This window comes from Macrosteles quadrilineatus, unplaced genomic scaffold, assembly GCF_028750875.1.
Source record: "Macrosteles quadrilineatus isolate MER2022 unplaced genomic scaffold, UCM_ALF_1.0 Scaffold_1__1_contigs__length_201487025, whole genome shotgun sequence".
Taxonomy (NCBI): Eukaryota; Metazoa; Arthropoda; class Insecta; order Hemiptera; family Cicadellidae; genus Macrosteles; species Macrosteles quadrilineatus.
The window spans coordinates 151,256,356-151,283,594 of NW_026542594.1; the positions used below are offsets into that span (position 1 = coordinate 151,256,356).

General features: G+C 35.7%; 1 protein-coding gene across 2 annotated transcripts; it reads left to right on the forward strand.

Annotated features, from left to right (window-relative positions):
• Positions 1-625: 625 nt before the first annotated feature.
• Positions 626-26,445, forward strand: LOC128987399 (plasma membrane calcium-transporting ATPase 3). Of its 2 annotated transcripts, none has more exons than XM_054408232.1 (3): positions 626-704; positions 9,177-9,249; positions 22,851-26,445. In XM_054408232.1, exon 3 carries the CDS (start codon positions 22,861-22,863, stop codon positions 26,236-26,238), a length of 3,378 nt encoding a protein of 1,125 aa, XP_054264207.1. In that variant the 5' UTR covers positions 626-704; positions 9,177-9,249; positions 22,851-22,860; the 3' UTR covers positions 26,239-26,445. The 2 variants fall into 2 exon arrangements, with proteins under 2 accessions (XP_054264207.1, XP_054264213.1); XM_054408238.1 differs by lacking the exon at positions 626-704 and adding an exon at positions 4,507-4,545.
• Positions 26,446-27,239: the final 794 nt, after the last annotated feature.

Consider the following 27,239-nt stretch of genomic DNA (forward strand, 5'->3'; position numbering starts at 1 on the left):
CATTGACATAAAACCACATTAGGACAGGACAACGTCTGTTGGGCCAAAAAGTTGTGGTGCACAATGAGAACTTTACTTTTTTCCATGGTTTAGGTGCAGTGATAGAACATTAGGGCTATGGTAGATGTGTGCTACACTATAAGATACCTTATAAATTAAAAGACCAAATTTTCTTAAACCGTCTCCTCTTCCATAACTGTAATAAGCATTTTATACTTATATATTATGCTAACCCCGTACGAAGGACGGGTACTCTGCTAGTAATGAATACTTTTTTTTCTTATCACCTCACTGCCATGAGGTTGTACTCAAGTTTAAATACTAATATTTTATCATACAGCTGTGTATGATAAGAACACTAAATTTTTGGTCTATAAGCTATACCACTGACTATTGGATACCTACTGAAGTATTCATTGTTGTATCAATAGTCAAAGACTATACCTATACCAACTCACTACTAAAAACATAAAACACGATAGACCTCATCTACATTGCAAGTTGACCAAGGCGTCACCTGGTTCGCAACTGTTCGCAATACGGGGAGATACTTTCCCCTATGACACCACAATTTGCACGACACCTTGAACGTTTACGTAACTAGCGTTATCTCTGTTTGTTTGCAGACCCATTGATTCTGTTGCGAGAGATAGGTGAACACGATGGTACAGGGACTGGCTGCAAAACCCTCGTCTTCCAACCAGGTAAATCATTATAATAGTGTGTGTAGTGCGTCTGTCGCTTGTGTGTGAGTGTTATAGTGAATCTGTGAAACATAGTACGGTGTGTTTGTGACTAAGGCTTGTATGTTAGTATTATCAGTGAAGTAGGCTTCTATTAAGACTTGAAGATTCCCATTGACGTACACACAAGACGTCATTCCGGATTGTTCAGAGTGTGTAGATGTAGATAAACATATCAGCACTCTAAAATGAAGACTAATTAATGGATGATGATAAGGTGTTTACTTTATTCTCATTTAAAGTATTGTAGCAATGAGTGTGATCTACCTAAGTGAACGGTGAGTTATGTAGACTATTAGGATAAAATGTACCCATTATGTGGGTTAACTTTTAAATATGTATTGTATTTAGATGATACATGCGTGTGGATACTACAGTACTATACTATACTATACTAATGCTACTATACTTTACTATACTACTATACTATAACTACAGGTTGAGGTTCGAATGTATTGGGTTTGTTACATTTTAAAGTAGTCGGTACCTATGTTCAGCTCATTTGAAGTAATACTACACAGTGTAGTTTAAAATATATAATGATTACCCATAAACCATTTTATACCAAAGTTTTTTGTTTAACAACTGCATTTTTGCTAACCAAGACCAGCATAACTAACATAATTAATAATGTGTTCTTTGCCATGGTGTGTTTAATTACACAATAAGTATTTAACATTAACTTGTAGCGAAATATAATAAATAGTTTACGATTCAAATTACATCCCTACTCACTAACACTTTCTTTTAAATATGTGGTGTTATTTAAAATACTGTAGTTTATTATCAAGTTTACATATCTCTAGGCATGACGCAACTGTAAAGAATAATAATTATCTTCCGCTGTCGTAAGTTGGAGTTAAAGATACTTTGTATACCACCATATGGTTTAAAATATGTATTGTGCACATTAATTGCGCTTTTAAAATTATTGTTCGTTCGTGAGTTATGTTGTTAGGTCAAATAATGCAGTTCCTTCTTTCTGGAAATAATTGTTGCACTAATTCTAGAACAAATTCTAATGTATTGTGACTAGTTTATCAAAACGATTTTTAAGATATAAGAAAATACATTAAGATTTAAGATATAATAAGATATAATACATTAAGATATAAGAAAGTACGAGGTTAGGCCTAGATTGCATAACCTAGGGTGTTTAATGACTTATTAGGCATAAAAAATATTTATGTTTCAACGGAGAGAGTGAACTATTTCTGTATTTTAAACGTCCCTTCACAAAGAGTCATATAACAATTAACTTGATTATATTAAATAAATAATTAAAATTTTTAACTTATACAACACGCTATAAAACTACCTCACGAGAAAATCAATTAAGCAATTAAATGGAATAGTGGACAACGTTTTCTTAAGCTATATTTATATCTCGTTTGATTAATATCATTTAAATAATTTTATCATGTTTTATGTGATTTTTATTAGGCCTACTTGTATCATATAGTAACCCACGACTATTATGGTAATAAAATAAAACAGATGTAAAATGTCCATAAAAATTAATCAATACTTTAAATATTTTAAAGGCAATGTTCCACTCAGATCAATAACTACCATACATACAATCTGCATCGCCAAGGGAACAAACAAAGAAGACCTTGAAACATAAACGTTGTGTTGATAACTAGTAGAATATCTTCCTCCATGCCTTGTACAAATCAGCCTCACAATGAATATGAAATAATATAATAATTTGAAAAATAGCTCTGGATAAATTATACGTTTCGTAAATCGTCAGATATCTAATATTATCAACCTGCCGGCTCTAAACATTGACAGTAACATACTCATAACCTTAAACTATTCACCACTCACAGGTATGAAACTTAATTATCTGTTAACTTGTATAGAACTTTGACAATGAGGTATTGAGACACAAAAGAAACTAGGTTTTAGGTGCTTGAGTGTAACATCTTCATTGTGTATAATAATCAATGAGATTCTAATTTACAGGTACTATACATCCTAGACCGTCTGAATTTAGTCCAATTCATAAACTTAAGGCACAATCCCACAAATTTTAATGTATAAAACCTGGTATATCTAATTATTTTGATTTTTATAGTTATTTTATAAATGTACCTCTTATTTGATTTAGAATTGTAATGCTGTGCATATGTACAATTAATGTGATGCGTTTGTTCAAAACATGTTAGTCAATTACAGATACATGAATGCATCTTTCGATCTTGTTTTTGTTTAGGTATAAAATAACAAAACTGTGAGGACATTTTTTCAAAGACAAATTGTGCGTTCAATAAATTACTTTTATCAACTAGAAAACTCCACAGACATTAACTTAGAAGTATGACTACTTAGAGGCCAATACATAACATAAGCATGAGAGTTGTTGGCTACTGATGTTACATTGATAATCCTAGAGAGTATAAAGGGGTTAATGTTGTAGTTACTATGGTAAGATAGCATACAATATAACATGTTTGACACACGTTATTTTTTGCCGGCTATGGAGGTTTGTATATCATTGAGCTGTTCTTGGATAGAGTTACAACGTTGTTGGGTTAATTATAATAATAAAATAAACGTTATACTAGTCGTATGTACGAGCTAATAATGTGATGTATTCATAGGTATGTTAATTGTACCCATATTATTAACGTGTTTATATTGTCAGTATAACGTATGATCATATTAATGTTGTGTTGTACATATATTATAACGTTTGAGCGTGTTTCTGTTATCGGGTGAATATGTTAACATCGCTATAAATAGTATATAAACATACGCACGTGTTAATATTGTCTGGTGGACATGTTTTATAACATATAAATGTTATAACCTTATAGCTATGTTATGTGGCTACATATGTTTTAATGTATGAACATGTTAATGTTGTCTGCTACACATGTTACTTATATCAGTATAACGTATAATGTTATACCATATTATGAACGTTTTAATGTTATCCGGTGGATATTTTATAACGTATAAACATGTTAATGTTGTCGGCCACAAATGTTGTATAGGCATAACGTATGAACCTATTATTGTTGGGGTGTAGGCACATGTTAATGTTGTCGGCTACAAATTTTATACAAGCATAACGTATGAACCTATTATTGTTGGGGTTTAGGCACATGTTAATGTTGTCGGCTACAAATGTTATACAAGCATAACGTATGAACCTATTATTGTTGGGGTGTAGGCTACATATTATGTTATAACGCATGAACATGTTTATGTTGTCGGCTACAAATGTTATATAAGTATAACGTAAGAACCTATCATTGTTTTGGTGTAGGCTACATATGTTATAACGTATGAACATGTTAATGTTGTCAGGTACAAATGTTATATAAGTATAACGTATGAACCTATTATTGTTTTGGTGTAGACTACATATGTTATAACGTATGAACATGTTAATGTTGTCAGGTACAAATGTTATATAAGTATAACGTATGAACCTATTATTGTTGGGGTGTTGGCTATGTTATAACGTATGAAGGTTTTTGTTGCCGGCTACATATATTTTAACGTATGAACATGTTAATGTTGTCGGCTACAAGTGTTATTGGGGTGTAGGCTACATATATTTTAACGTATGAACATGTTAATTAATGTTGTCGGGTACAGAGAGCAACATTGCTCGCCTTGTCGTTGCGGATCGTTACTGTTGCCCTCTGCCTGCGCGAGTCACCAGTGACGTCACGCGGCGCTGACGTCATCCCACGTCACTTGTTGCTCCTGTATTGTATAACATGGCAACGCGTTTTGTGCATCCTGATCTGTGCTATAGTGCAACTTCCACAATTTATCTCAGGTAATACTTTGAATTTTGGCCTCTCTGTTATCTGAGTAGACCTTAGGTTATGTTTGATTGCAGGTTTTTTTTAAGAAATGAAGTGAATACCTAATGAGTCTGTGTCTTTCCATCAAGTAATGCGTTAGGCAGTTATTAAATCTATAACCACACATTGAGTCACTCAGATGGGTTTTGTGTTACACTACTCGTATTACTGAACACCGGTACTTAAAACATGACTCAAGTTCGGAGATCGAATAATTTTACTGTAGTAAAAATGTTGCAAGTCCATTCCACTCAACTATTTAGCTCGATTGTACTATTTGTCAGCTATGGGACGACAAAAATGGTTCGGTTGGATTTAGTGATGTAAAATACCCGGGTATTTAAAACTCGGGGTAAATACCCTGGGTAATTACCCGGGTAAATACCCAAAATCCATAAATACCCGGGTATTTTGGGTATTTATTAAATCGATTGAAATTCATTTATATTTACCCCTAAATATGTTATTGTTATCATATTACATGATAAATTAGGATAGTCTATAACACCTTTTACAGCCAACTTGAAGCTTTGCTAGTACCTTTTATTTAATGATTTACTGAAGCACTTAAAAAAAAAATACATAAAGTTTCCAAAAGGCATGGGGTTTTGTGTCTTAAATCGAGTAACATCAGTTAAATTTAACTTACTAAAAATAGTATATTAAAAAAGGTTGTGGCTATTTCAATTTTTATCATTTCATAATTTTTTCAATAAATTCAATTTTTTCATGAATTTTTTTTCAATTAAATAGTATTAAACAAAATTATTTTAATTTATAAATATCCAAATGTTATTAAATTATGATAGTAAAAATTTTTATTGTATTAAATGGCTTGGAAGGCTAGACAGACCTAAGGCTTGATTGACATAGGCAGAATGGCAGAATACTAAAAGTAATTAAACTTTTCTGTGTTACCGCTTAGTTGGAAACAATAATATATTTGGACAAACCTACAAAAAGAATGTATCTCTTCTTTTTTCGTCGAACTCAATATCATTTCAAAAGATTTATTGTGCTATAGATTCAAATGTTTTGTATCACAAGTTTATGAAATTATTTTTTTTTTAATGTTGATACCATTGATACCAACAAAATATCTAGAACAAAAATATTATTAAATCCTGCCATCCTACAGATTTAATTTTAATTATTTCGGGTACACTTTTATATCTGTTGGCACAAACAACGGAATGAAAATATTGATCGATATATCGAATTTAATAGTCGAATAATCAATATTACTCATTCGGTTGTTTGTGCCAACAGATATGGAAGTGTACCCTTATTTTCTTAAGTTGTTTACCCGTAGGCCACTACTAGGTTAAATTTTCCTGTCTTTCTAAATAATAATTATTACTTTACAAATTATTTTTCTTCACTTTCAATAAAATAAATTCATCTATCTATCATAGAAATTCATAAGTAGAAAAATCATAAGTAGTTAGGACCAGTGCAACCATGCGACCAGGGTATTTATGCCGATTATGCTTTATGCTGAGACCTGGGTATTTATGGCGATTATAACCAGAAGTAAAATGCTAGAAGTGACCATATGAAATTTTGTTTAACACATTTTATCATCATTTTACTATTCTTCCAGGGTAATAATTGCAAAAAAACATCTCAATCTTCTCTAACTTTAATAAATATTATAAATATCCAGTTTTTGGGTATTTACCCGAGCCTGGGGTGAATACCCGGGTAAAAACCCAATTTATATTTACCTACCCACTGGGTATTTACCGGCCCACATCACTAGTTGGATTTTAAACATGTTTAAATGCAACGACTTACTAATCAGAAGAACTACATAAACTATAAACTGTGAAACCAAAGTATATTTCATATATTTGTAAACTAATTCATTTATAAGTATTACGTAAATGCTTTATTCTTAAGATCTTGTTAATGACTAATCAATAAAACAGGGGGAAATGTTAAAAGTAATAAAAATTTGTAAAATATCAAAGGCAAAAAGTCAGAAATAGTAGTTCATGAACACAGTAACAAATTTAATCATTAGATAGCATTTAATATATACCTACTGTAAACAATTTTTTTGAGAAATTGTATATTTTCCTGATATTAGTGCTAAAACAAATACTGTATTTAAATGTTAAATAATTATCTAACATGTGATTATTGCGATATGTTCGTAGTGATTTAATAAATACAATGTAAAGTACAACTTTATATTTTCTTGGTTAGTTGTATTGTAAAAAATGACAATGGTCTGTTCAAAACAAAATCCAAGGCGCATTTGTATTTGGAAGTGGTATCAATTTATTTTTCTTTACTAATTTTGTATCAATTTTTTAAGGTTACAATGGACAATAAAACCCTATGTTATAACATGCTACGAGTTACAATTATAGTAGGTGTATGTGTTACAATGGTTCCCGATGTGTTATAATGGGATATTTTAAAATGCTACATCATTACAGTCTGCCCGCGACAGGGAGTGTCTCTACTGCACTACAGGTGACTGTAATTGACTGGCACAGTAGTAACAATGGTTACAAACTACTACATAATGTTTTTCACACTTATTTATTTGCTATAATGTGATCTCTATTGAATACTGTTAATCACTCATACATATAAAATTTATGTTTATTGATTTACACGTTATAATATTTCGTTTGTTACATATTCAGTTGCTTGTTACTCTATGAATGATAATCAAAATGTTAAAATGAGGTTCTTTAACAAGTTATACTACAGTACTTACGTTTGAATCATAATTACAAATTTACATAATTACAGTATTCATTATAATTTGAGGTTATAGTCAAATTCTACAATACTTGTTTAGAGGTTAAGTATCTTGGTTAAGCTATGTTCTATATTCTATTGGATACAAATTAGTGTTACGTAGTGTTACGTGCCACTTCATTAGTAAGATACCATTTTTACTACAATACTTATACTACTTCAGTAGTATTGCAATCAAGATTTAGTTTTACTCACAATCCGATTTCAAATTACTGAGCGTCAAATTTTAAAAAAAATCAGAATATCGTAAATCTAATTTATAATGAAGTTTAGTTTACTTTTATTTAAATTGATTCGTAAAGCACGAAAGACGTAATGATGAAACTCAAAAACTATTCGGAACAAAACATTTGACCTAGCTTCCAAGGACCTTCCAAGGATTTATGCATTGTTGACCACCACATCAAACTGTTAAAGTATTGTGTTCAAAATCAGTCACCAACGAAAATATTTAACATTTCTAAACTAACCTTTTTTGTTGTAAGCCCCGATGAAGAGCTCTCGGCGTTGCAGGAATAAAAGTTGACAATCGCTCACTGTTGAACCTCAAATAACACACAAAATGAAAACTAGAGAAATAACCGTCCAATTTCAAATATAAACTATTTATTAGTGAACATCATTTTGTCTTATGTGTTCTCTAATAAACCAGTGGGCCGATGATACTGATGACTGACTAGGTTCTGATCCGGCGAAGCTCGTCATGGTACTTGATCCGATTATTGGCCTCATCATATTTTCATTTGACGTTTATTCGACTCGTTTGGTTGTCCGACATTGTGTGTTATATGTGATTGACTAACCTACCGCAACACACACCCGCACCAGAACTAACACAGTATTGAGACTATCAATAAATCAATTATTCCAGATGGGGACGCCATAGGTGCGTACTTTTACCCAAATATGAGTGAAGGATGAGTGAAGGACGAGTGGCGCGATCTTGTAGTCTTGTTAGTAACTAAGGCCGACATGATCCTTAGACACAACTGTAAATTACTAGCCCATACAGCCAATGGCAACTAAGGAACCCACCTATAGTGGAATTCGAACCAAATTTTTGCCTTGTAGTTAACGAATTGGTCGAATTATCAAGATAGCACTGCACAGTCGAAGTACTCACTATTGCGGATGGTTATCCACAAGGAGTATCGCACCCACAGTGCATGTCTATAAATATCCACAATTCGTGACCTTCCTACAATATCTATGTATTGTATTTGTATCCCAGCAACCAGAGAGATGGGTTTGTCTGAGCCATATTACGTTAGAATTATCCACAATTCGTGACCCTGCTATATCTATGTATTGTATTTGTATCCCAGCAACCAGAGAGATGGATTTGTCTGAGCCATATTACGTTAGAATTATCCACAATTCGTGACCCTGCTATATCTATGTATTGTATTTGTATCCCAGCAACCAGAGAGATGGATTTGTCTGAGTCATATTACGTTACAATTATCCACAATTCGTGACCTTCTATGTCTATGTATTGTATTTGTATCCCAGCAACCAGAGAGATGGATTTGTCTGAGCCATATTACGTTACAATTATCCACAATTCGTGACATTCTATGTCTATGTATTGTATTTGTATCCCAGCAACCAGAGAGATGGATTTGTCTGAGCCATATTACGTTACAATTATCCGCCGGAAGCTAAGGGCTCGCGTCTCTGCGTTGCTTCTTGTCACAGATAATCACTTCCTAAGCCTCGTCGTCATATCCGCTCATACGCGTCAAGACGTCTTAGCTTTTTGACTTTTAAGAGCATGTGTTTGGAGGTATATTTATGTTACAGCTAAGGTTTTTTTGTTTTGCAGATTAGAGACATGTAGAAGAGTTTCCATGAGTGGTCCACAGTGAATCCAGTCACACACACCTTCTGTGACAAAAGTGAGTGTTTAAAATGAAGTTTATTTGATAATTAACTATCGGTTGTTGGTGGCATTGGTAAAACTATAAGATGTTGGCGATCTTGGTGTGTTGAAAAGATTGTACAGTAGTATCAAGTAAGTAATCCAAGAGCATAATATCTTTATAATTTTTTTTAAATAGTCTGAAATTATTGTGTATTGTTTACGGCGTTTTAATGTTTTAAACTTTTTAAAAGTTGATGATTCGCTACCTTCCTTCCTTGTATATTTTGCACTTCATTGTGTTAGGTTTTTTTCCAACTCACTCATTTTGTAGAAACCAGCATACTTATTTTACAAGAAACGCTCCTCCTCTTCAATATCCAAATCATAAAACATCTTTTTTAACCCCCATTAGTAGTTGCATCGCATTATTCAATAATCTTCCAAATTAAATAAAAAGTAGTCAAAATAGGATAATCTTTCGAAAAATCATCTCTTCAGTTCCTTTTTGCATACAGTTTCTACAGCACTGTTAAGTTTTTGACTGTTGCAACAAGTCGAAATGTACGACACCAAACACATGAAGGGTACTGTGGAGATAATTGGAAATTATCGTAAGAATACTTATATTTCGCTATGCCGTTGTAATTTTAAGTGTTAAAATTATGGTTTATTGTGATTTTCAGAATAGTTTTCTGAATTGACAATTCCCAAAGTTGTACCATAGAAAAAACAGGTTAGTCTATGGTTGTACATATCGTAAAGGTGTTATGATTGATAATAAATAAATAAAATAAATAAACTCCTCTACTTACAACACAATAAAAGTTGAGGAAATTATGCCTTTGTTTCCGTGATTGTACAATGTACATGTGCTAGGCAGTTGGCGCTGGTACACTGGTAGTTGCAAATAATGGTAGAGATTCGTTTATCCGCAATTGTGATATTGCAGGCCGTGTGCGTTGCTATCTTCTCGTCGTCTATCTGTGTAGGTCTGGTGGCGTGCCGCGGCGCATCTCGGCTATTTGTCTACCATTGTTCACTCCCATTGTTGAACTGTCTCTGGACATCTTCATTTGTCACAGCATCCCCCCCTCCCCCCCCCCCACCACACCTTGCACGACCTCTCTCAACGTCATTCAACAATGCAGTCCAGCTGATCGTTCATTAAAACACAGATATCCTTGGTGATTTAATAATTCGATTATTTCAGATATGCACGGCCTCTAAACTATTAATCCTTGAATGAACGGTAGCCCTACATGAGACCAGCTCACAGTCACAGCTGTACTCGTCACCATATGACGCACACTGGCAAGTTTTTGTGTCGCGTGCTTCTCGGAACCTCAACTATTCATTAATGCACTCTAGTGACGTAGTAGTTTGGACGAGGCGATCGCAGGAATGCTATTTTAATACATTGTTTTCTTGGACATGCTTTGCCTTATTTGTTTTAATGTAGCTTATATCACTGAATAAATGTAGAAATGCGTTAGATCTGATAATTTAAAACCCTTCATTTTACACTATTTTGACATGGCTTAGTATCCAAACAAAAGTTTACTGCATCATGAAACTTAAATTGACAAAATAGCATACACATTTGGGACAGATTTGCCAAAATTTTGGATATAAACAAATTCTCTAATGGTTCTTACCCACAAGTTGATTTTCAAAGGACTACGTTTTACATGCTTTCAAAGTTTTCAATTAACCTAAATGAAAAATAACCGATGCAATTAACAGCGGTTTGTTTATTTACTTGAAAGGCGTTTTGTTGGTTCTTTATTTAAATCGTGTAAATGTGTTCGTTATTCAGGAAGAAAGTTATGGTTGGTTTAAGAAATGTAATGAATTTATTTTGGAATTTTGCTCATATTTCTTTTTTCATTTGTGTTAAAAGCTAAAGCTTAACAGGTAAAAAGGCATGACTGAAATTAAAAAAATCAGAGCCACTTGTGTATTGTGTTTGATCTTCTAGAGAATTTGAACTTCTTATCTGAATTTAAAAAACATAATTTTACTGGCCTACAGTATACTGGTAAAATAAGAGTGTTTTGTTTCTCACAAGTTGTTTCTCATAAGTTTCAATGTAAATTATTTAATGTTTAACTATTTCATACATCATATCTAAAGAATATCATTATTTTCTTTCACACACTTCCCCGTTACGAAGTACGGGCATAGCACATAGCAGCGAATACAAAATAAAAATAGTACGTAGTTGTTACAGCTATGTTGTTTTGTGAGTACCGCACGAGCCGGGCCCGGCCGAGCGTGTGTCTACGGTAAATATCCAATATTTGTTTGGCCGATGACCGTTTCACTGCGATCTACTCCCATGTTTGTGTTTTGTCAACAGCTAATCTTGATGTCGACTCTCTAGCTAAGCACCACACTCGCGTTGTTAACGTAAAAATAGACCACGACTAGATCTAGGTTGGGACGATGACGATACACGTAAGAACAAGTTAAATTATTATCTAAAGTTGTGTATACAATCACATTTTAAACAAGGGCTTAAGCCATCAATTAGTTACATAGCTCTGTAGGCCAAATATAAGATTACCGTTTGATACAATTACGTCTTAAGATTTAACAAATATGACATGTACTGTACTAACAAACAACATTCTTAGAGTAACACGTCAAAACTAATAGGATAGGCCTGATTCAAGTGGGAAATAATACGAGACTTGCCAGATTTTAGTATATCATAACGTAATTTCTAAATGTTATAGAAAATTTTTAACACATATACACAATTTAAATTGTCAAGGGTTATTGAAATAATGCTAACAACTGAAATAATAAGAGAAAAAAACATTGACAACGAAGAAGTTTTCTAAAATTCTATATTAAGTTGGAGGATATCCTGAACAAGCACGCGACACTGAGCGAGTCATGTCACACCTCACTTCCTACATGGTTAAAAAATGAAAGAGATAAAACGAGTAGACGAGGGGAGTTTACAAGAATGTGCGGGGAGTAGCGGTAGCTAGTCATTAATAAAAAAGAGATAGACGCACGGTCCGCCCTGTAGCTGTAGTCTGTCTAGATAGAGGACTTTACATCGTGTTTGTAGATAACCCAGGGAGGTATCTGGTAGTTGTATGTGTAACACCTTCATCTGGGGAGGAAGATACATGTGATAAGGTGAGATGATCACCATGGAACATACTCTGTAGCTGTAGTCTGTCTAGATAGAGGACCTTACATCGTGTTTGTAGATAACCCAGGGAGGTATCCGCTAGTGGTACGTGTAACACCTTCATCTAGGGAGGAAGATACATGTGATAAGATGAGATGATCACCATGGAACATACTCTGTAGCTGTCTGTCTAGATAGAGGACCTTACATCGTGTTTGTAGATAACCCAGGGAGGTATCCGCTAGTGGTATGTGTAACACCTTCTCCTTGGGAGGAAGATATATACGAGAATATGAGATGATCACCATGGAACATACTCTGTAGCTGTAGTCTGTCTAGATAGAGGACCTTACATCGTGTTTGTAGATAACCCAGGGAGGTATCTGCTAGTGGTATGTATAACACCTTCATCTGGGGAGGAAGATACATGTGATAAGATGAGATGATCACCATGGCACATACTCTGTAGCTGTCTGTCTAGATAGAGGACCTTACATCGTGTTTGTAGATAACCCAGGGAGGTATCCGCTAGTGGTATGTGTAACACCTTCTCCTTGGGAGGAAGATATATACGAGAATATGAGATGATCACCATGGCACATACTCTGTAGCTGTCTGTCTAGATAGAGGACCTTACATCGTGTTTGTAGATAACCCAGGGAGGTATCTGCTAGTGGTATGTGTAACACCTTCTCCTTGGGAGGAAGATATATACGAGAATATGAGATGATCACCATGGCACATACTCTGTAGCTGTCTGTCTAGATAGAGGACCTTACATCGTGTTTGTAGATAACCCAGGGAGGTTTCTGCTAGTGGCATGGGTAACACCTTCTCCTTGGGAGGAAGATACATGTGATAATGTGAGATGATCACCATGGAACATACTCTGTAGCTCTAGTGTGTCTAGATATAGGACCTGACATCGTGTTTGTAACCCAGGGAGGTATCTGCTAGTGTATGTGTAACACCTTCATCTAGGGAGGAAGATGCATGTGATAATGTGAGATGATCACCATGGAACATACTCTGTAGCTCTAGTGTGTCTAGATAGAGGACCTTACATCGTGTTTGTAGATAACCCAGGCAGATATCTGCTGGTGATATAGGACCCTAATAACCAGCAGATTAGAAGGTATATGACAACTTCAATTGAGGATCAAGTAAACGCACTTTTGTAACAGTGGGGGAGGAATTGAAAGTACTACACGTGTGATAGTTTGTGTACGAGTAGGCTATGTTTTCCAAAAGACGGTTTCGTATAGTTTAGGAAGTTTAGGTTTGGTATACAATAATGCACACCGGCAAGAGGCCATGTTGTGTATGCTTGTGTATTCACACCTTACACATGGGTCACTTGCCATGCTGTCGCTTATCGTCTCCCAATGTTTGGCACAAGGCAGCTCCACGTGCGACTGGCCATTGTCCGGCGTTGTCCTCGTGTCCATACTGATGTCTCTCTCGACACCCGCGACGCTGAATGTAAATCGTCTTTATGAGCTTCAACACAACAAGCGAATCGACAACAATATCTACTGATCATTCCAAGTCTACAGAGGTATATCCGCTGGGAGGCTGCATCTCAGGAGGACGAGGTTCGAATACATAATACAACGGTAATGAACTTTTGCAAAGAATTACTGCCAAATGTTAGCACATTTATTTCGTTAATTAGAGATTTAATATTCTCTTTGTATGGGTAGGTTTGATATTTGTTAAAAAGAGTTGTAATCGAGGTCACTTCCATTAGAATTGCTTTTCAGGATAGCTCCTTTATATTGGATCAAGCTAGATAATTCTCTCGCACTCAATAATGCCTATTTTAAGACGAAGATTGCTGAAAACTGGACGTAGAACGCATGAAATGATAGCTTAGTTCGGCTAAGATCATCTGGTTTTCTACGCAAACTCATCAGGCAAAACCATCCTGCTCGGCTAGGACAAAGAAGTTGGAAATGGGAACCTTGGTGGATTTAAAAACATATATACATATTTATATATCTTTATCAATAGCGTATGTTTTAAAAGATTTCACATTTTTTAATTTGTAACATGACCCAGCTTTTATGAAATAAGTTAGACTTTAAAGTTGCATTGCATTCTGTTTCTCGAACGCTTATTTCTTATATCACGTTTAAGATTTACTTATTGCCAAGATCCAAATATAGGGGTGCAAATTTCTCCTTACGGTTCATATAAATACACAGACTCTGTACACACACGCAGTAACTATTGTTTGGTATTCTTGTACCCAGAGTACAAAAGTATGTGGTTTCCAATTAGGAACTTGAAGATTTTTATTCAGACTACCATTGAATAAACTCTCAATAATAATACCCTCCGCAGCAAATATGCAGACCAAGCCACTTTCCATTTGGCTGAGTGGATTTTCACTAAAATAATTCTTTTAACAGGCCAGATTCATAATCTACTTAATTAACATTAGGATTGGTACTTATGTTTGCTGTTACTAGGAGGATAATAAAGTTTTTTTTAATGTTCATAGCTTAGTATAAAATAAATAATTAAGTTTTATCAAAATATAGTATCTCAGTTGATGTATTATCCATAAGAATAACGTGGGAATTTTAAAATCATACTTTTTATTTTTTTTCCGTAACCAATAAACATACAAACAGACTTAAAGATAATAAATTTGTCAAGTTTTTCAAAATGGTTTAGAGACAAACAGGGAAATTCTATGTTTTGAGGATCAAAAACTATAATAAATCCCATTTTCAACCCATAAAACACCATTGCCGCAGTCCGTCCGTCCATGCTGGTTCACAAACTCGTTTAAATAAACGTAGGTTTACACGATTTAAAAATTCCTTGAAATCGGATGTTTTTTACTATAATATATTACACTATATATACTATACTTATAGAGTCATGTTAAGTAGGTATGCATTTGAACGGAATGTGTTTTTATCCTCTGCAGACATCAATATGAACAATTAAATCTGTTCCAGGTCTAGGTCTTACCATGTCCTATGGTAATAGCTTATTAGCTATATAGGAAATTCGCAAAAACATTTTAAGGCATACATGTCTTTTTGGGGAAACCCTTTTGACCATTTAAATGAAAGCAATGAGGACGAGGTGCAGAACTCTACCCTGTAGCAGTATGGTCTTGGCCGTCACGGTCCACGGAGGATCCCGTCAACTCGGCTGCCATCGACGCAGATGGCTCACGGACCCAACGCTCGTTTTTTAGCGGCGACAAAGGTTTAAATCAGGTCGCTTTATGAGGAGGGGAGCGTTCCGATTTATTTTGGAAACTTTTACAACCCAACAAACGTCTCAGACCGGTGGTTGCTGTGTTGTGGGTTACATCCTGTCGCTCGTTTGTCATTCCGTGTTTACTTAGTTAGATCCACGTTTATCGGGTCATGTTTAACGATTGTTCAATAGCTGTCGAAAGACCTGCTAGAATCGATGAATTGTGGAGCAATACTATGATAAAGAAAAGTATAGTGTTAAGGGTCTGTAAACAAATTCTTAATTTTGAATACTATCTTATATTAGAATAATATTCCGTTAGTAAAACACTGATATAGTTTTGCAATGTTTTTTAAATGCAGTTTTACAAGGATCCTCGGTTTCTTAAGGCGACATACATTAATGATTTTTAACACTTTAATCTGCAATTTTTAACTGTGTTTTACACAACATGTACACAGCTGAGTTTAGACTACTCAACCTTCTTACTTTTACTGGTTACGATATCTTTGTAAATTAGTTTTTATGCACATTATAAAAAAAAAATACTTACTGTGGTGTCACTCTGGGTGTCACTCCTCATCCCTCAAACCATCCTACATGAAATAGCCAGACATAGGGACCTACACCATCATAACACCAGACATGCCTTAGATTTCACCCTTCCAATCCACAAGCTATCACTTACTGAAAGAATCCCATCCTAAAAATACTTAATGTGGTGTCACTCTGGGTGTCACTCCTCATCCCTCAAACCATCCTACATGAAATAGCCAGACATAGGGACCTACACCATCATAACACCAGACATGCCTTAGATTTCACCCTTCCAATCCACAAGCTATCACTTACTGAAAGAATCCCATCCTAAAAATACTTACTGTGGTGTCACTCTGGGTGTCACTCCTCATCCCTCAAACCATCCTACATGAAATAGCCAGACATAGGGACCTACACCATCACAACACCAGACATGCCTTAGATTTCACCCTTCCAATCCACAAGCTATCACTTACCGAAAGAATCCCATCCTAAAAAGGAGCTAAATACCGATTTTGAGACAAAGCTCACATACTGGCTGCTGAAGAATCCATTCTACAACGAAAAATAATTCATCCCAAAACAAAATATTTCTATTATTCATTCTGATAGCCCCTGGACTACGAATAATGACTTATATAGGCTTACCTCCGTCAGTAGTCCAAAATTGTGTTCTATTTCAACTAATGTAGTTCAAAGCTTACATGTTTCGTTGCAATGCAACATCGTCGGAGCTTTTTGTCAAAAACATCAAATAATTTAAACATATAACAAAACACGGAACACGAAACATTTAAACACGAAATAACACGATAGCGCAATCATGACACGGCACGGCAGCGGTTGTAGGTAGACTGGACACGGGTTAAGTAACTTCGTCCCGTCCTTCTCTGTTATCAGCTCGGTGGTCAGCTGTTCCAGATGAGATAACAGTGTTGAAGAGGGAGTGGGACTTGAATTGTAGTTTATCATTGAGGATGTATTCCTTGTGTTCTTCGTTTACGTTCATTTTATATATCTCATACTCCTCAAGCGTGTCCAACTTATTACCTTTCCCGCAAAAATGTAGAACTTCCAAGCCGTTCTTAATATCACTCATTGAGTGATTACAATCTACAAGATGTTGAGCAAACGCAGATTTTTGTTTATGGTGTTTAGGATCTGGTCGGTGTTCTTTATATCGTGTTTGAAAGGCACGAGCTGTTTGCCCAATGTATTTGCTTGGGCAATCCGGACAAGATATCCTATACACGCCGGTTTTATCCAATTTGTCACCTATCTCAACTTTATTTGCCAACACGTTTCTGGTACGGTTTGTAGTTCTGAAGGCTAGTTCAATGCCTTGTTTAGCGAGTTCTTTCTTTAATGCGTGTTGGATAGTGTGACTATATTCCACGCAGACATATTTTTTCTTCTCTGAGCTGTCAATCTTCACACCTTGTTTATTTTTATGTTTTTTGATGAGCTTATCTACCAAACCGCTTTTATAACCATTGACTGTAGCTATATGTTTTATGATTTTGTATTCAATTTCATAATTTACTGCATTTAATGGAACTGTTAACATCCTATGGACCAATGAATTAAATGCAGACATTTTTTGAGAATATGGGTGGTATGAGGTGTTGTGGATTGTTTGTGCAGAAGTAGTTGGTTTCCTGTAGATGCTATAATCGAAACTGTCAACATTCTTCCTTATGGCAAGGCCACACTAAAGTGGCCTTGCTTATGGTTATCTGGAACAGCTGACCACCGAGCTGATAACAGAGAAGCCAGTCTACCTACAACCGCTGCCGTGCCGTGTCCGCCGTGTCATGATAGCGCTATCGTGTTATTTCGTGTTTAAATGTTTCGTGTTCCGCGTTTTGTTATATGTTTAAATTATTTGATGTTTTTGACAAAAAGCTCCGACGATGTTGCATTGCAACGAAACATGTAAGCTTTGAACTACATTAGTTGAAATAGAACACAATTTTGTAAGCCTATATAAGAAAATATTTCTGTAACCCACCTGTAAATATGACGCTGTATTATTCTCAACGAATATGATTATACAGAATATTGTTTTATCGTCTATTGTCTAAAATACTCGTTTTAGTCCCTTTATCATGAGCAAGAGTATTTTATCCAACCAGCGAAAAGTTGGCTTAGTCTTCTAAAGTAAAAAAATAAAAATCACATTGTTCATTCTTTGTCAGATTTTAACTTACATTATTGGCAATGTTACAAGACCAAAACGAGATGTTACGTTTTCTAAATCATGTTTCAGGTTATAGGCCGCTTTGGCTCGGTAAAGATATATATGTATACACATGTCCATGAACACGATGACTCGAGTTACTTTGGTGCGATTTTGATTAAATTTGGCATACACCTATAGGGGTGACACTTGAATAAGTTCACGAGCCAGCTGGAAGATCAGGTTCATGGGAACAGGGTGTTAAGAGGTTTCAAAACTTTTCAAAATTGGGTTTTCATTAAAATTTCATTAAAACCATCGTGTAGAGCTTAACAAAACAAATCATTTTGAATGTTAAAGCTTTATTTTAGGATTAAAGGTTACGCACAATATTAAAAAAAACTGTGCATTTGAAATTCCAATGTTTTTCTTACTGAAAAAAGTTAACTACTGTATTGTAATTTGCTGGGTATATTTTGATCAAACTTGGCAAATGTATTTATTTCATAATATACTATTATCATTTTTCAGAAAAAACACGTTTTCCTTCCCCGTAGCAGCAAACCTAAATACTCATGTAATGTTATTTAAATAGAGAATAAATCTAACAAGTTTAAAAAAATATTTGGGTTAAAACATAATCAGAAAGATGGAAATTTGCTTAGTCTGCAGGTTTGCTGCGTTGGAGGTATTAAACATGGGCCAGTGTATAACAAGTACTTAGCTTACAAATATAAAGACATCCTTAAAACAATTATTTATAGTCAGAAATCTAAGGTATGGAAATTGTTGAATGTACCTGGGAATTCTACGATCAAATAGGCAATTATCCTTATATATAATTCTGTAAGACCAAATTTTTACCTGAAAATTGTGGACGTCTGGTAAATTGCAGAAAAGTGGGAGGGGTCTTAAATTAAAGGTCTTGAAAAATTGCAGAATTCCCATAAAAATACCAGAAAACGAGATATAACGTAAAATGTTCTCCATTAAAAAAATAGCATTGGAAGCCATTTACTGTTGATTTTGGTTTACTTCAATACAGCTGATCGTGATTTATCATTAAGCCAGTACACAATGTTAACATTTGGATTACGTATTTGCCAGTCAATTCTGCAATGTACTATATAAAACCTATCCCTGGGTTAAGGTTACCTATGATGATTCAGAATTTTTAGTTACGTTATAGAATGTAGAAATAAATTATTTTACTGTGAAACTTTTCAAATTTGTGTATTTCAAACGTTTAACATGAGATGACCGCATTGACTAAATAATTAACAATTCAACATTAAATGTAAAACTTCTGCTTTGTTTTTATTTCAAAACATATTATGTTCTAGATTTAGTCTACACTTTCTTTATTTTAAATTTCAGATTTATTGTAGTGATTAATCAATATTTTGTATAAAGTGGAATAACCACAACAACAACAAACTGTTTTTTACACAAAAGATATGGCGTATAGGGATATCTATTTTGACACATAGATAATACAATTCTCAGTTTGTTTAAATATTAGAATAATTTGTTTTATATTATTGAGCTTTTTAGGGACTTGTGTCCCTACAAGCATAGATTAAAAGAAGTAGACATGTCTTTCCTTTTATCTATGCTACAAGCCACTAGTTATTATTATCTATCTATTAGCTACTATCATCCGTCTAGTATCCGATAGAATTTAGAAATTGTGAATTTAGTTGTGTGTGATTTAGAATATGTGATGATAATATCAAATAGAAAATAATAGCCTATTAATCGTGCAAAATTCTCACGTACATTAGTTAATTTCTTTACCTTGGATTTCTGAATATGAATAATTGTTTTAAGGATGGCTATTTATTTGTACTAGGTGAAACCCGTCGAAATCGGCGGGTCTTAGGGGCCTCCTCGTTTATATGGTTGTGTGGCTTCATTGACAACAAATAATCCAAATGAAATAGCAATGTGGCATATCCAAAGATTAAAACATACTGTAAATTGGCAGTTGCCTAGATATTGACGTTTACATGCATTGTTAATCAACGTATCTTATAAAGGATAATGTGATCTAGTTTAAAAGGAATATGACCTTACTGTCATGACAGTAGTTGCTTAAATAGTATTTACTCTTACAGGCAAAATATCGTGTTACTTTCAATAATGTTACCAACCCAGTGGGCCATGGTCGGTAATATAGGCCACTGCAAATAATTTGTCAAGATAGGTACCATTTTAGGCAAGGTTTTTGTGTTTGGATGTTATTAGACACAATAAGATCACACTGAACTTCTTCTGCAGATAAATAACTGTTGGAGAAATATAAGCCGAATCATACATGTCACAATGTAAGTTTGAGCATTTTGTAACTATATGAGGAAGTTACATAGTATTTTTTAGGCTGCTGCTCAGTGCACTTTAAGAATATATTTTTTAGAGATAAATTAAATTGTTTTTATTGCTGAGTAGTGCTAGTAAACATGCACAACTTTTTTTCAACATTCAAAGGCTCTCTAAGAGTTCAAGAAAATAACGTTGCAAATACTTCCTTTGGACAATTCAGTAACTCTCAATAAATGAGTGTTGTTTGAAATGCAATTTAAAAATTAACAGCTGTTTCATTAAAAAGTATTATCCACATGGCCAAAATGTAAACGACTGTGGAGGGATCTTTTAAAGGCTTCTGGGGCAGAGCCCTGAGGGAATTTACTTCGGTTTTCTTTTGATAACTCATCTACAGACCAAGACCTTTCTTTGGACACCTCTACAAAGTTTCTACGCCCAGTCGTTCTCTTTAATTAGTGGAGACAAAGTTTCCAATTAAATATTTAGATTCCCCCATGTTAATCTTATGGGAGAAAATCCAACTTTGATGAAAGATGCAGCCCGAACTAATAAAGTTAAAAAAAATAAAAAAACACTTTGCAAAACTACAGATTAGGGCCATTATTTATTAGACACTTTAATCATCAAAATCTGTCCAAAAAGAGGGAGGAGTTCTGTTCACAAAAATCGGCTTAGCGTATTATATCTTACTAATATTATAAATGTGAAAGTTTGTGTGTTTGTGTGTTTGTTTGTTTGTTTGTTTGTTTGTGTGTTTGAAGTTCAATCACGCATAAACCACTGGACGGATTGGGCTGAAATTTGGCATTATGATAGCTTACATTCCCGATTAACATATAGGCATATTCTTATCTCCAAAATCCTTTCGGGCTCTGCCCCAGTTGCTCTGTAATTCCCCATGTTAACCTTATGAGTATTCATATTTAAAGGGAATTAAAGAATTTAGTCAGCTGTTTCAACTAAAAAAGTTGGTTCTATGGTTCTATGATATGGAAAAGCATTAAAAAGTTATAAGATTTACCAACAGGGTGCAGCACTATATTTTTGTTTGCATTTATGAAAACAGCTAATTTGAACTAAGCAGCAACAAAAAGCTGTGATACGCAATGAGAACTGTCAAAGTAGGATTGTTTACCTAACCCGCCATGTTAAACTTCCTTATCCCAAGCGTGATGTATACAACTTCCTTACTTCTCGAGTGATGTAAAGTTGAAAAAAACTCACTCGGTGATGTAATGAAACCCATTTAAATAACATTGAGTGGATAACTTAAAAAATATACCTCTATGGAGCCAACGACGTTCAACGCTAGAAATCAGCTGTGTGTTTGAACTTTATTGTTATGCTTTGAAGAATTTTCCTAACCTAGCTTTTGTTTGTAAATGAACGTTACTGTTAGAAGATGAGTGAAATTGATAATGAAGCATATTGCTCGTAACCTCCTGAATATTGTCGGGTCAGGTAAAATCTTGTACGTTACACGTTACGCAAGAGCGTGTTTACATCACTTCGGTGAATTATGCAACTCGCCTTCGCTCGTTGCACAACATTCACCTGCGTGATGTAAAAACGCTCTTACTACACTTGTAATGTAAATAGCTATTACAGTTATGTTTATGTTTTCATTTCATGAATAATTTGTGATATTTTGCGAATTGTTGATAATTTATTGGTTTCTATTGTTTAGGTGAAGTGGTAGAACATTATGGCTGTGGTAGATGTGTAATACTATAGAATACTGTAAATTTAAAAAAGCAAATTTTTTTAAACTGTGTCCTCCCTTATTGCAAACGCAAAGCTTGAGTATAACTGCAATAAGCATTTTATACTTATATTCCAACCCCGTACGAAGGACGGGTACTCTGCTAGTATGCTAATTACTTGGTATACATGCCTTCACTATCTTAAGTTACGATACATTTTGAATTATGTAACTGCATGGAAGGAAATTACTGGGATATTTGCAATTATTATTGAGTTTGGTAGGTAAACAATGCAAATATCAACTAACCACAGAATGAGTAAGCCAAAATAAAAATGTGTGCAATATCGTTGTTGCTTAGGCAAGAAGATACCAGTTTTATCATATTTGTTAGGAAAGATATTCAATTATTTTACTAACGATTGTATTACCCTCTACAGTCATTAATAATACGTAAAATATACAACAATCCGTACATGGTTGTCCAATCTATTCATCTTTGATGTCATTGTGTTGTAGACCCAGCAGAATGATGCCGAGCCCTCTGGGAGCCAAGAGGTCGTTCCGCGCAGCACAGATGTTTGACGTGACGTTGCGAGAGCTACGAGAGTTGATGGTACTGCGAGGTGCAGAGGCGATCTCACAGCTGACCGACATTGGAGGCATCAACAAACTCGCCGAGCGTCTCAAGACATCCATCACCGCGGGCATCCAAGTCAGTCCCAAGGAACTCAAGACTCGACGAGACGTGTTCGGTGAGAACAGAATACCTAAAGTCGCTCCCAAGTCGTTCATCCACCTGTTGTGGGAGGCGCTTCTCGACAGCACTCTGATCATCCTCGTGTGCGCCGCTCTCATCTCGCTGGTACTCAACTACGTCAAGCCCGTGGAGGAGGGTGAGGAGGACGACAGCCACGGCTGGATAGAAGGCACGGCCATCCTGGTGTCTGTAGTGGTCGTAGTCCTGGTCACGGCCTTCAACGACTACACCAAAGAGCGTCAGTTCCGCAGTCTGCAGGACCGTATCGACTCTGAGCTCGTGTTCCCGGTGATTCGCGACGGAGCGACACATAACGTCCCCATCACAGAGATCGTGGTGGGCGACATCTGCCAGATCAAGTACGGCGACGTCGTTCCCGCAGATGGAGTAGTCGTACAGAGCAACGATCTGAAGTTAGACGAATCCTCACTGACAGGAGAGTCGGACTACGTGAAGAAGGGAGTTAAGGTGGACCCGTTATTGCTTTCTGGTACGAATGTAATGGAAGGGAGTGGTAAAATGTTAGTAACGGCAGTCGGCGTCAACTCACAAGCGGGAATCATATTTACACTCCTCGGAGCGGTAGCAAAGAAAAAAGAGAAATCGGATGGTGACGTAAAGAATAATATTGTCAATGAAAATGATGCCGCAGAAGAAACGAATATTTCACATGAAAAAGGTAAATCCATTCTTCAATTGAAACTCACAAAGCTAGCCGCTGAAATCGGTTACATCGGATCGGCGATAGCTATTCTCACTGTAGTTGTATTAGTAGTTCAGTTTTGTGTCAAAGAATTTTTAATTAGTGGGAAATACTGGCACGGCTACTACTATAACTATTTTGTCCACTTTTTCATAATCGGAGTGACTGTATTGGTAGTGGCGATACCAGAAGGATTGCCTCTGGCAGTGACCATTTCGTTGGCTTACTCTGTAAAAAAAATGATGAAAGATAATAATTTGGTAAGGCATTTGGATGCGTGTGAAACTATGGGTAACGCTACGATTATTTGTTCTGACAAAACAGGAACTTTGACTACGAATCGTATGACTGTCGTACAAATATATTTGTACGACGAATATAAAAAGGTTATTAACAGAGAAAACCTATCGAACATTCAGTCGAACGTCGCTGATATGATAGCGCAAGCGGTTACCATAAACTCTAACTACAGCTCTCGAATAATACTGAATCAAAACCCCGCTGTCTTGCCTGAACAGATAGGGAATAAAACGGAATGCGCCTTGTTAGGGTTTGTCGGTGAATTGGGGAGAGATTATATGGCGCTGAGAAAAGATGTCCAAGAAGAAAGCTTTACTCGAGTCTATACCTTCAATTCTGTGAGAAAGTCAATGTCTACAGTCATACCTTGGAGGGGCGGTTTCAGACTATTTACTAAAGGTGCGAGTGAAATTGTTCTCGGTCTGTGTGATTATATTCTGGGCTCTAACGGAGAGATAGTGTCTTTCACTTTAAATAAAAAGAATCAGATAATTCGCAATGTTATAGAGAAGATGGCTGCAGACGGACTTCGAACCATCGCTGTCGGTTATCGCGACTTTGTCAGGAATGGTGCGTCGACAAACGACACCAGGATATCATACAGCGATCCCGATTGGGAACAAGAGCATAAAATCGTAAAGGGGTTGACTCTGCTCTGCATTTTTGGAATAGAAGACCCCGTAAGACCAGAGGTTCCCGAAGCTATCAAAACTTGCCAAAGAGCGGGGATAACTGTAAAGATGGTCACCGGAGATAACGTTAACACCGCCAAATCCATAGCTATCAAGTGTGGCATTTACAAGCCCGGCTATCTCATCCTGGAGGGAAAGGAGTTTAACAAGATGATCCGTGACGAGAAAGGTGATATTCAACAACATCTGATAGATCAGATTTGGCCAAGACTCAGAGTACTCGCAAGGTCATCTCCTACTGATAAATATAATCTCGTCAAAGGAATTAAAGAAAGTAAGTTAAGAAAAGGAAGAGAAGTGGTAGCAGTAACTGGAGACGGTACCAATGACGGGCCGGCTTTGAAGGTGGCTGATGTGGGCTTCGCCATGGGGATCGCCGGTACAGACGTCGCGAAAGAGGCTTCTGATATCATCCTCACAGATGATAACTTCATCAGCATCGTGAAAGCTGTCATGTGGGGCCGAAATGTCTACGACAGCATCACAAAGTTTATTCAATTTCAACTGACCGTCAACCTAGTCGCCATCATAGTAGCCTTTGTTGGCGCGTGCACTGTGGGGGACAGCCCGCTCAAGGCGGTACAGATGCTATGGATCAACCTCATAATGGACACGCTGGCGTCTTTAGCTTTGGCCACAGAGAAACCGACAGCGGATCTGTTGAATCGCGATCCGTACGGAAGAACCAAACCTCTGATATCTAAAATAATGATGAAGAACATCGTCGGGCATTCGCTGTACCAGTTAACGATCATATTCAACCTTTTGTTCCTCGGAGACAAATTTTTTAACATTCCAATTGAAAAACATTCCATAAGAGCGATCAGCCAGCACTTTACATTCATTTTCAACGCTTTTGTAATGATGACACTATTCAACGAGATTAACGCGAGAAAGATTCACGGCGAAAGGAACATTTTCAGCGGTTTGTTGACGAACCCGGTGTTCTGTTTTATCTGGTTGACGACTTTGATCGCCCAAGTGTGCATCATCAACTTCGGCGGTGAAGCTCTGTCAGTGACGGAGCTGGACCGAGAGCAATGGCTGTGGTGTATCGCGTTCGGTGTAGGCACTCTGGTCTGGGGACAGATCCTGTGTTGTATTCCTCCCTGCAAAGGCAACAGCAAACGAGCCTCTCTGACGGACAATGACTTCAACGTCGTGTCGCTGTCTGACCTCAAAAATGGAACACACGCCAAGATATTGTGGCTACGGAGCGTCAAGCGAATCCGAACTCAAATAAGAGTAGTTAACGCTTTTAAAGAGTCCACCTTTAATAAACAGGACATAGCCAAAACGAGAACCAAAACGAGAACAACCAGTGTTCAAAAGGACCAGAAACCACCCAAAGAGGAAATAATTGAAATACAAAATTTACAATCTGAAAAGATACTTACTAAACAACTGACGAAACAGAGTATTGAAAGTGATGGTAGGCCTACCAGTAGATAGTATATTGCTTAGTATCACTAGTTCAAGTTTTGAATAGTTATTATTATCAAACAACTGTCCTCACTTAAAAGTAAGGGTTGTGATCTTTTAGTGCGAGGGATTCCGCTATTGCCACTCATGTACGATGTGATCAACTTTTTCAACCACTGTGATTCTTGCTGTTTACTTAACGTGTAAATAAATGTGTTTTATAAATTTATATTTTAACTATTTTAGTTTTTTTGTTTTTTTATCTTGTAACTTCCCCAGTTAGTTGTTGACTTCATTAGGCTGGTGCATAGGTCTTTCAACAGACATTTTAGTGTAAACGTTAATAAACTTGCCTTAATTAAATAAAATACACTGTCTGTACCTCAAGTAATAAATTCAGTACTATGTCTTGCTTTCTTTCTCATAAAATAATGTTGTTATCTAATAAATAAAAACTGTTACCTCATTGTAACAATTTTAATAACACCTACCTTCATTGATATGGAAATTATTATACGAGTCTCTTAGATTTAATATAAAAATGGCATTGTATTTATGTAACTTACGTGAACTGTTGTGATAGTTTTATATAATATACATAAAGTCGTCTAGAGTATCAACAGTTCTCGTTGCATTGCTTACGCCTATGCTTTAAAATACAGTATTAAAATTACTATGCAAAGTCTGGATACTTATAATAGTTACATATGAGGAAGTTAATATTGGTGCATCCTCGTACAAATGGATCTGTTGAAAGTAATTTATGAATTTTACTTACTAAACAATTCGTTGATTTTGGTTATCTAAATCAATTAAACTTCTCAGCAGCACCAATTGATGGTGTATGTTTATGAGTATTCGTAAAATATATCAAACCCAAACACCTGTGAATGTTTGCAATGTGACGTTACCTGGTTAGGTTACACGGAGTAAAATAAAACTGAGGTAAACTTTGTTATATCGTATTGCAATTGGGAATGGTATATAATATTTCTAGCTGATAATTAGTTTTTATAGTAACATAGTTAGGG

Bases quoted from the DNA above. Each gene is read 5' to 3' on its own strand.
- LOC128987399 (XM_054408232.1), top strand. From the start codon at position 22,861: ATGATGCCGAGCCCTCTGGGAGCCAAGAGGTCGTTCCGCGCAGCACAG.